Source organism: Mus caroli, unplaced genomic scaffold (genome assembly GCF_978045245.1).
Source record: "Mus caroli unplaced genomic scaffold, Mus_caroli_1 scaffold_2, whole genome shotgun sequence".
NCBI classification, from domain to species: domain Eukaryota; kingdom Metazoa; phylum Chordata; class Mammalia; order Rodentia; family Muridae; genus Mus; species Mus caroli.
In genome coordinates this window covers 104723377-104733950 of record NW_028227257.1, presented here as the reverse complement: position 1 = coordinate 104733950, position 10574 = coordinate 104723377, and the positions used below count along the sequence as shown (strand labels likewise).

The window sequence follows — 10574 nt, the reverse complement described above, 5'->3', positions numbered from 1 at the left end:
AGTAGGTACTGTATACATTAAATCCTTATTTCATTCGATGGGATCTTTGAAGTTATTGCCCAAGGAGCTTTTGACTTTGCACCATCATCAATACTATTGTCAAGGCTATGAAAGGAAATGTTAATTTTCATTGCTACCAAAATTAACTTTCTCATTAAAATCTTGTTATGGGTTGAGAAAATGCCCAATCATAAGAGCTGTCGCTGTGCGTGCAAGCATGAGGACCTCTGTTTGAATCTTTAGCACCAATGGAAAAAGCCAGGGGTGATCACATATGCCCACTGGGGCTTACTGGTTCCAGGTTCAGCAGAGAGACCCGTATTTCAAGGGTTAGGTGGAGTGAAGGTATGCACTCAGTATCTTCTGGCTACAGGTGCAAATATACTACATAAGGAGATTCCAAGACCTAAACTTACCCATTAAGAACTATGCAAAGATGGAGATTATTGCCTGAGGTTAAGTGTGAAGATTGGCTAAAAAGGGTGCCTATTTAAGAGTGCTTTTGGTTGTGTTTTAACATATCCCGAAAGCATACTTAAAATCTAATGAGTGACTAGCTAAGTCAGGATCTTGATTTTTTTTCCCTTTTTTTTCTTTGAAGTATAGTTCTGTCAATTGAAACTGCTGTCTTTTTTTTTTTTGGGGGGGGGGGTCCGAGACAAAGTTTCTCTGTATAGCCCTGGCTGTCCTGGAACTCATTCGTAGGCCTGGCCTTGAATTTAGAAATCCACCTGACTCTGCCTCCCAATTGCAGGGATTACAGGTGTGTGCCACCACTGCCTGGCTAAACTGCTGTCTTTTAAAGTGGAAAGAATGATTACCTCCGCCCCCCCACCCCACCCCTGCGCGCGCACAAAAAAAAAAAAAAAAAAATTTGAGACAGGGTATCAGTGTAGCCCTGGCTGCTGAGTGCTAGGATTAAGCTATGTACTGTTACACAGCTTCATAATCATATCAATTAAGGGTGTGGCAGTACATTTAAATAGCATCTTCCCATTCCCTTGAAAACTAGAGATTTTTTTTTTTTTTAATATAAAGGGCTGGAGAGATGACACAGTGATTAAGAACACTTGCTGCACAAAGTTTGGAGCTGTGACGAAAGGATGGACCATCCAGAGACTGCCATATCCAGGGATCCACCCCATAATCAGCTTCCAAACACTGACACCATTGCATACACTAGCAAGATTTTGCTAAAAGGACCCAGATATAGCTGTCTCTTGTGAGACTATGCCGGGGCCTAGCAAACACAGAAGTGGATGCTCACAGCTATTGGATGGATCACAGGGCTCCCAATGGAGGAGCTAGAGAAAGTACCCAAGGAGCTAAAGGGATCTGCAACCCTATAGGTGGAACAACATTATGAACTAACCAGTACCCCGGAGCTCTTGACTCTAGCCGCATATGTATCAAAAGATGGCCTAGTCGGCCATCACTGGAAAGAGAGGCCCATTGGACACACAAACTTTATATGCCCCAGTACAGGGGAAGGCCAGGGCCAAAAAAATGGGAATGGGTGGGTAGGGAAGTGGGGGGGAGGGTATGGGGGACTTTTGAGATAGCATTGGAAATGTAATTGAGGAAAATACGTAATAAAAAAATATTAAAAATTAAAAAAAGAACACTTGTTGCTTTTGCAGATTCCCAGTCCCACATGTAGTTTACGACCATCTATAACTGGTTTCAGAGGACATACATGCAGGCAAAGCCTTCATACACATATAAGCTAAAGGGGGGGGGGCATGGAGAGATGGCTTGGTTAAGAGCAAGTATTTTTGCAGAGAACTAGAGCTCAGTTCCGGGACTCAGATTAGATGGTTCACAGCCATGTGCCATAGAATCCCAACACCCTCTTCTGGTCTCCATAGACGACCAGACTTATAGACACAGACCCACACTCAGATGTACAGTCATATACATAATTAAAAGTTAAAAAGATTTAGAAAACAATGTTGGACATATCCTCAAAGGTGTGCATTTTAGCTTATAGAATTGAATTAAAAACAGTTCAAGTAAGGCTTAAACAGGCTAGAGTTTGTATTTCAAATGCAGAACAAAGGGAATTTTGTTCTTAATGGTTAGGTAAGCTAGGATTTGTTTTACATTTTTTATTTTCTTAAAAGACTTATGTGGTGTGTATGGATGTTTTGGTTGCATGTCTTTCTGTGTAACTGGTGCCCATAGAGGCCAGGGGAGGGTGTTGTGTCCCTCTAGAACAGTTGGTTGTGAGCTGCCATGCAGGTGCTGGGATTTAAACCCAGGTCCTCTAGAAGAGCAGTCAGCTCTTAGCCAATGAACCATTACTACTCAACATAAGTTCAGGTCTGTAAGGTCCTATGGTGAGTTCCGTTTTAGGAATAGCAGAATCTTGTCAAGTTGGACTGTGATAATGCAGATGGATACAGTCTGTTCTTGTGTGCTCCAGATGGGGCTGCACCCAAGGTTCCTGTCAGTTTCATTTTCATTTGGAACAGTGTCTCCTGGAATCTTCCATCATTACCATGCCCCCAGAGGACCTGGACATCTTAGGAGACTTGGACCAAGTCTCTCATAAATCCTAGGTCCAATTTTGACTCAACCCTTCAGTCATACATCATATTCTCTTACTAGTTTTTCATGTCACCAAAAATAAGTTTTGAAGATGATGAACAAAGTGTCCACTTCTGGGTGTTTCCATCTTATGGATGAGATAAGGCTGAGAGCTAGCTCAATGAGTGGCTGGAGGCCATTCATTCTCTAAGAAATGACTGGCAACAGGTTCAGTCTAGTGCCAGGCCTGGTAAGTACATGGTTGGTCCTAGTATAGCGATAGGACTCGTGAAGGAAAATATACAAGCCTCTGCTTATTGACATACTCAATTCTTAAGTGCATCTCCAGGACCCCTTTCCTCAAATCCCGTTATGTAGCCCTGGGACTGCAGAGGCTGGCTGGGTTTGAATGTGGATAGATAATACTTCCTCCAGAGTGTAGCGCCATACCCAGCACCCACCTCTTACAATGGCAGAAAGCCCTTCAGTGATGACATGAAACTGGTGTTCTGAAGGGGTTTTGTTTTAAAGAAATGTTCAAGCTGGGCGTGGTGGCACACGCCTTTAGTCCCAGCACACGGGAGGCAGAGCAGGCAGATTTCTGAGTTCGAGGCCAGCCTGGTCTACAAAGTGAGTTCCAGGACAGCCAGGGCTATACAGAGAAACCTTGTCTCGAAAAACCAAAAAAAAAAAAAAAAAAATGTTCATTGTCCAAGTTTAGGGCCTTTGTTTTTATTCCCTCTACATGTCTAATCAGTCTCAACCTATCCACATTATGTGAGCCAGTTTTTCCACCATTACAAAATGGTGGCGCACATCTTTAATCCCAGCTCTCCGGAGGTGAAGGCAGGCAGATCTCAAGAGTTCAAAGCACGTCTTCTGGGTGACTTCTAGGACAGCCAGGGCTGCAGAGAGAAACCCTGCCTTAAAAACCAAGAGAGGGGGTTGGAAAGAGATGTATATATGGAACAACTGGTCTCTCTTGTCCCACCCCTCACCTTCTGGGCTGCTCGGGTTCAGGTTCACTAACCAGAGGACCAATCTCATAGCCCACTTCAACCTTAGCTCCCCCTTTCTAAAGACTGCCCATGCCTGTGCTTTTCATAATGCTCTTCTTCCCATCATTTCCAGCCTCTGTGCAGCCTGCTCTGTGGACCTGATTAGCTTATCAACCTATACCTTCAGATGTTGCAAGCTCTTGTAAGTTGTGATGATTTTCACTAGTGTTTATTTGGATTTGTTGACCCAGGGTCTCTTTCTGCATAGCTCTGATTGTCCTGGAACACTCTATGTAGACCAGGCTGGGCAACTCAGATTTGCCAGACTCTGCACCAGAGTTCAAAGGCAGCCTTGTCTACAGAGCTCAGCAATTGAAGATGTAAGCCATTATGACCAGCTTTTTTTAAAAACTGGTTTTCTCAATCCTTTTTTGTTTTCCCTTCCTTAGTATGCTTCCTAGCCCTCTTGGAATGCCACTTCTAAGAACACAGGGAGATTACAGGTTTTGTTCTCTGTGCCACAGTACTGTACAGCAGGCATACCATTGTGGATAAACAAATTTTTGTTGTGATATATACCATCTCCTTGACAATCCTAGTTAACCTTTAGCATAAAAAGGGTTTTTCTCTTTTTTGAGACAGGCTCTCATTATGTACCCTTGGCTGTCCTGGAGCTCAGGGAGCTGTCTTCTTCTGCCTCCCGAATGTCGGGAATAAAAATCATGGACTGCCATACATGGCTACAAAATGCCTCTGTATTTTCAAACTCATTTTGAAAATGTAAAATCACTCATTTGAAAATGAGTGATTGTCCTATGGAAAATATTGTGAATAAATTCAAACAATCCAAAGTAGCTTAAGTCATGATATTCCTTTATTAGTGCTAGCTCCTTTTAATTTTTATGAGCTAAACAATTTAATATAAAAATGTAATTTCCTGTTCATACAGTATATAAAAAAGTATAGTGGTCTGGTTAGTTTTCAATAGTTTGCTTTTAGCCAGATGTCGTAAGTCTATGACTGTAACAAGTGAGAACAGTATAAATAAGTTCTGTAGTATTTACACTTAAACAGAAACTCTCCCAAACGGTGCCTAAGAAATTAACTTGAGAGTTACAATGAAACTGATTCAACATTGAGACTTTAATGCTTTGTAAAGTTTCATATTATTGCTATACTAGCTTTGGCTATAATTCTGCATAGTTACTTATAAAGTGTTTCTGCATTTCACATCACAGTAGGAAGTTTTAGCAGTACAAAACAAACATTAGCTCAGAAAAGGCTCCATCCTCCCGAACCTAGTTTTTCTTTGTATCTGGCTTCTTGCTTTTGGGAACAAGGAACACATTGCCATCTCTGGTTTGCTGCAGAGAGTATTCACTGGGAGAGTAAGGCTTTCCATCCTCATCACGTAACATGCTGAAGACTTCAAGATACAAGGTGCTGAGCCGCCTTTTCAGTAGATGGAGGTTTCTGTCATTTTCTCCCTTTTCTCTGAGTAGTTTTTCTCTTTCGTCTTTTAAGTGGCCCAAGTCTTGCTCCAGCTCGACAATGTTCTCCAGCTTCCTTTTCCTACAGTTCTGGGCGGCGACTTTATTCTTACCTCTCCTGCGTATATCTCGGATCAATGCGAGCTGAGCTTCATTGAATTGCTCCTTGGACATCATTTCATTGAAGTCATCAACAGGGAGGTTAATGATTTTTTCGACAGGGAATGGAATATGGAGAGCTTTTGCCCTAAGCTCATCTCTTGTGAGATGAGCCTCTAAGCGGCTTGGATGTTTGTCTTTTGTGAATGGGACTTTTTGATGACCAGGACTCACAGGAACTTCTTTCTTTGTTGTATTTTCACATTGGGATTCATGCACAGGGGCACTGTGCCCTTGAGCTGGTGACAGAGGCTGTACTGTGTCTCCAGGAGAATGTGCTGGCTGTGCTTTAGGACCGTTCTGTTTGACACTTCCAGGGGCACTCTCTAGCTCCTCCATTTCCGAGTCACTGAACCCAGGTGGTGGGTCTCCGTAAATGGAAGACTCCACGGAGTGCTCTGGGGACGCTCGGCTGGGACTCGTGTTCAGTGAAATGCCGGAGTCAGAGTCATTGAACTCCGTGGCGCCTTCAGTGTGCTTTGGATTGAAAGCTTTACACAGTGACAGGTCACAGCCTTCAATAGTCCCGCCCAGAAGGTCAGAGAGTGACTGACTGATGGCAGCGGAGGAAGGCATGCTGCCACCGCCACTGGGCTCTGCTATGAAAGCAGAATAAAATTCATCGCCAAAATCTGTGTTTAAGGTGGGATTTGAGTCTAAGGAGGTCAGCTGGCTGGCATCATCAGTGGAGAGGATGCTGCTGAAAGAATCCTCAAAACCATGAAGGAAATGTGGACCACAGTTGCCCACTTCTTTTTCCAGCGAGGAGATCGATGAATAAAAATGGTAATTGCTGTCCATTTCTGTCAGTGTGGCTTCTGGGCTGGGAACAGCGGTAGTCTCAGCCAGCTGCTTGTTTTCGGTATTAAGACACTAGAAAAGAAGGTCACATTGTATGAGCAGAGGCTAAGTGCATTTTAGATCAATTCCCTACCCCCAAATCCAAGGTGTTCTTTTCAATAATTCCTACAACTCTCATTTTTCAATAGATAAATATTTTATCTTTGTCAGAACTCTAAATTAGCTTTCAGTCTTTGAATGAATTTATCCAGAAATATTCAGTCTGATTACCTAAAAACTATGTGTGTTAAGTGAAGCTGGGAAGCTCTCATGAGTAATTTAAATACACCATCAATTTCTTCCTTTGAGGAGGTAGCATGTAAATAATAAATAACTAGGATGACTAATTTAAAAGGGCCCACAGAAAACAGCACACTCCTAGAGCTCTCTTACCTGTAATTCGGGAATGGAAAATAGCTCCTGCCAAACTTGCTCCATGTCCTGCTGTATGCTGTTTAAATCAGCCATGGCTGCCTCCAGAGAGCTATCAAGGGCCTGGGCCTGATCAGGGGCAGTGAAGCCTGAACTTTCAACGTGGCTGGGAATATCCAGGGCAAGCGACTGAAATGCAAGTGAAGAAACCCAAGATTGACATGACATTTATGTGAGTGAGAGCCAAGGCATGTAGAACAGACAACAGCAGGGTCTACAGCTCTCAGATTACTAATGGCTGCTTTTATAAAATGAAACATTTCCTCCTCCCAGTGACTCCATATTAATACACTCCTAGGTTATTTCACTCCATGTATTTAAAGGTAGACTTCAAAATGGATAAAAACATTCACTAGGACTTAATCTGTACCCATAATATCTGGCAGAATGCTTCAAACAACAGATTAAGATTTTTAATCCAAATGCTGATTAATAGTTGTTCTTTACTAGTCAAAATATTTTATGTACCTATATCCAGTTTCCCCACAGGGGAAATGATTCTGACTCATGTTTCCAGCTGTACAGTGAAATGGACTTGCGGTTTACAGGTCTATTTCTAAGCATTGTATAAATCTCAGACAGTTTACTTGACAATTTCTTTGATCAATTTTTTTCCTTCTAAAATTTTCTTTTCTTCTCTTAATTGGAGACACATGAAAGGAACTAATATCAGATAAGGGAGTTTTGCTGTTAAACAAACATTTTTATACCTCATGGTCATCTACAAATGGGAATGTCTCTGCCAAAAGCTGCATACAGTCTTCAAAGTAGAGGGCATCTTGTTTGGGAATGTGGGCGACCTGGAGGAAGGGGAAAGCACAGAGGAGTGTCAGTCATGAAACGTTCTAAGCACCTGGAGGAAGGGGAAAGGCACAGAGGAGCATCGGTTATGAAACGTTCTAAGCACAGGGTCACGACGAGCAATAAGACTTGTTCATAAAATAACCTATGGTCTCATTTCAGAAATCGATTTGCATAGATTCAAACCAGATTACTTGTGTTCAAATTATTAGTCCCTCCCCTTTAATGAACAGTGCTGGGGGACTGAACCCAGGGCTCTGTGCTAGGCAATAACCTCTCCTCATTTCTGAGTGATCTGGGCGAATGCTTTAGTTGTTTAGACAACATCTAACATGGGAATCATACTTAACACAGTTAAGTCAGTTACCCATACAACCAGGGCCCTGCCTACCACAATGAGCAATGCCTACTTCTTTTACCCCAACAGTATTTCTGCCGCTGACGTCTCATTCCCACAGAGGATGTTTCTGTAACTCACAAAGTCCTCCCTGTGATCTGTGTCCTGATTATCAAAGGAATTCTCAAAGGAACTCAGACACTCACTCATCAGGAAGCTAAGTTTGAGAACCTCCTCCTCACAAAAGATACAGTAAATGGCAGACCAAGACCTCAAATCCAGAGAGTCTGCTTTCTCACTAGTTTTCCTTAGATCCCACCAGGACAAGTGTACCTGGGAGTAGCTGGCAGACCCACTGGTGTCGGTCTGGATGTGTTGGGCTGGCTGAATTGGGAGGAATTCTCCTGTTTCTTCATCCAGTTGAAACTGAGCGAAAAAGGCCTTCTCCTGTTCCTTCTGGAGTTGCTCTTGTCTTTCCTTTTCGAGTTTTTTCTGTTTTTCCAGCTCATAGTCCTTCTGTCGCTGACTAAAGTCAAACACTTCTCGACTTACTCCAAGATCTATGTCTTGCCTCCAAAGGATGTCAATCAAATCCATGTCCTATGTTTAAAACAGAAAAGGAAGGAGAAACCATGGTTAAGATGGTCCACACGGGTTAATTTACTACATGTTATCACTGATGGGGAAGAAACAAACTGAATGAGAATACAGATTGAAGAATCTAGAAGAAGACTGTCAATTCTATTTACTCAATATATATTCGCTAAGAGCAACAAGATCTAGCTACCCATTCAAATTAGTTTGGGTCACTAATGACTGCATAACAACAGAAATAGCTAAACTTATGCATATTGCCATACTTTTAAGGCTCCCACACCTCTCTCTGTCTCTCTTTCTGTCTCTTGTCTCTGTCTCTCTTTCAGATTTATTTATTATGTATACAGTGGTCTGCCTACACACAAGAAGGCATCAGATCTCACTATAGATGGTTGTAAGCCACCATGTAGTTGCTGGGAATTGAACCCAGGACCTCTGGAAGAGAAGCCAGTGCTCTTAACCTCTGAGCCATCTCTCCATTGCAACCCTGACCCCACCCCTTTATAAGAGAGTATAGCAAATGCACTGAGACACTCAAGTCTGCCATGAACCCTGTCTCAATCCGGAGTAAAAAACAATATTCAGAGGGTTAGCTTTGTTTTAGTTGAGACAGGGTTTCTCTGTGTAGCTCTGGCTGTCCTAGAACTTGCTCTGCAGTCCAGGATGCCTCCAAACTCAGAGAACCACCTGCCTCTGCCATGATTAAAGGCATGCGCCACCACTGCCCAGGCACGTTTTAGTTTTTTTTTGAAATGGGATCATATAGCGCAAGCTGGCCTTGAACTCCTAACTACCCTCTTCCTTGAACAACTAACCCTCCTGCTCTGTTAACCAAGGGCTGGGGTGTACTACACTAACACCTGGCTCCCAGTTAGAAGAACTATGTACTAATAACAAATTCTGCTGGACTGCCTGGTCATGTCTGACTTCCTCAGCCAAAGGACTGGATGACAATTTCTAATGGAACTTACCCTAAGATCAGTGTCAATCATGCCAAGAGTTGATTTTAACACAATTATTTTTTCTTGTTCCCACCAAATGATAATGCTTCAAAACTTCAGAAGCGTTAATTATTCTTTCCTGCCCCAGCATACAGATGGTTACCAAAGGAGACAAATTTCTTCACAAATATAAAATAAGCCAGAGTTAGCAAATGTTCACTGATAGGAGACCTGCTGTAAGCACCAAACTCCACACCAATGCATATGCAATAACGCAACAGTGGGCTGTAACACTGAGACTAGCTGAATATTACTCCCAAATCATGGATGGTGTCACAATGAAGATTCTAGGTCCTCCTCTGAAACATGCTAACATGTACTTTTGTTGTCTTTGTTTTTCGAGACAGGGTTTCTCTGTATAGCCCTGGCTGTTCTGACACTCACTCTGTAGACCAGGCTGGCCTCGATCTCAGAAATCCACCTGCCTCTGCCTCCCAAGTGCTGAGATTAAAGGCATGCACCACCACTGCTCTGCTTGTCTTTTTATTTTAAGGGAATTGAGACACCCATAAATTAGAACATGGAGTTTAGGTGGTAGCTGAAATGTGGTGAGCAGTGAGCACCTCCTTGTACTGTATATTAGTCACAGGCCCATTCAGTCACCAACAGTTTCCTAGGATGACCTTCCCTCAATGCACATCCTAAACCATCCCAGTATGTCTTTGTTTTTCGTTTCCTGTAACATGATGAGAAAAGAACACCTTGGGGGACCCAAGAAGGCTCAGCTCACCTGGAACAGCTCTGAGCTAAAACCGTGGCCCCCACAGCCTAGCATGCATTTCCAGCAGGAAGGTCACCAAGAGGTGTTTACACTTAATTGTTCATGGGTTGCTGGTCACAAACTCATTATGTACCAAAAAAGATAGCCTTGACTCCTATCTTGCCTGCATCTCCCCAGTGCTGGGATTACAGGCATATGCCACCCATACCTGGCTGTCATCTAATTGTTCCCAGTGGGCCAGGGACATCCAGTGTGATCCCTGTCTGGCACCCACACAGGCTTCATAGAGTCCTGGGAAGTTCTCTGCACTTTCAGAGTTGTGCTACAAAGCGTGCAAAAGAAAAAGAAAACTGCTTTTTAAAACCTAGCTGTGAAAGGCTCAGCAGTGAAGCCCATGCACTGTCCGGAGGACCTGGCACCCAAACTGCCCGGAACTCCAGCTCTAGGAAATCTGACACCTCTAGCTTCTACACACACACACACACACACACACACACACACACACACACACACACACACACAGGATTAACCTTAACATAAGTTTTAAAAAGTAAAAACAAGCTAATTTTAAGCAACTTTTATACTTTGGATTCCTAAACAGCACATATCTTCCCATCAGAGTACAAGCTAGCGCTGATCCTGCTTAGCATCAAAAACTAGCCCATGTTC

The 10574-nt window shown here is 43.0% G+C and overlaps 1 protein-coding gene across 1 annotated transcript in view; it reads right to left on the bottom strand.

The window, feature by feature from the left end:
• Window positions 1-4383: 4383 nt before the first annotated feature.
• Window positions 4384-10574, bottom strand: part of Nfe2l2 (NFE2 like bZIP transcription factor 2) — a 28979-nt gene continuing 22788 nt past the window's right edge. The window contains exons 2-5 of the mRNA XM_085834780.1: window positions 7920-8186; window positions 7159-7248; window positions 6410-6577; window positions 4384-6049 (exon numbers count right to left, since the gene is read on the bottom strand). Of these exons, the coding sequence (XP_085690906.1) occupies window positions 4826-6049; window positions 6410-6577; window positions 7159-7248; window positions 7920-8186 (1749 nt within the window). The 3' untranslated portion in view covers window positions 4384-4825. The remainder of the gene's footprint in view (window positions 6050-6409; window positions 6578-7158; window positions 7249-7919; window positions 8187-10574) is intronic.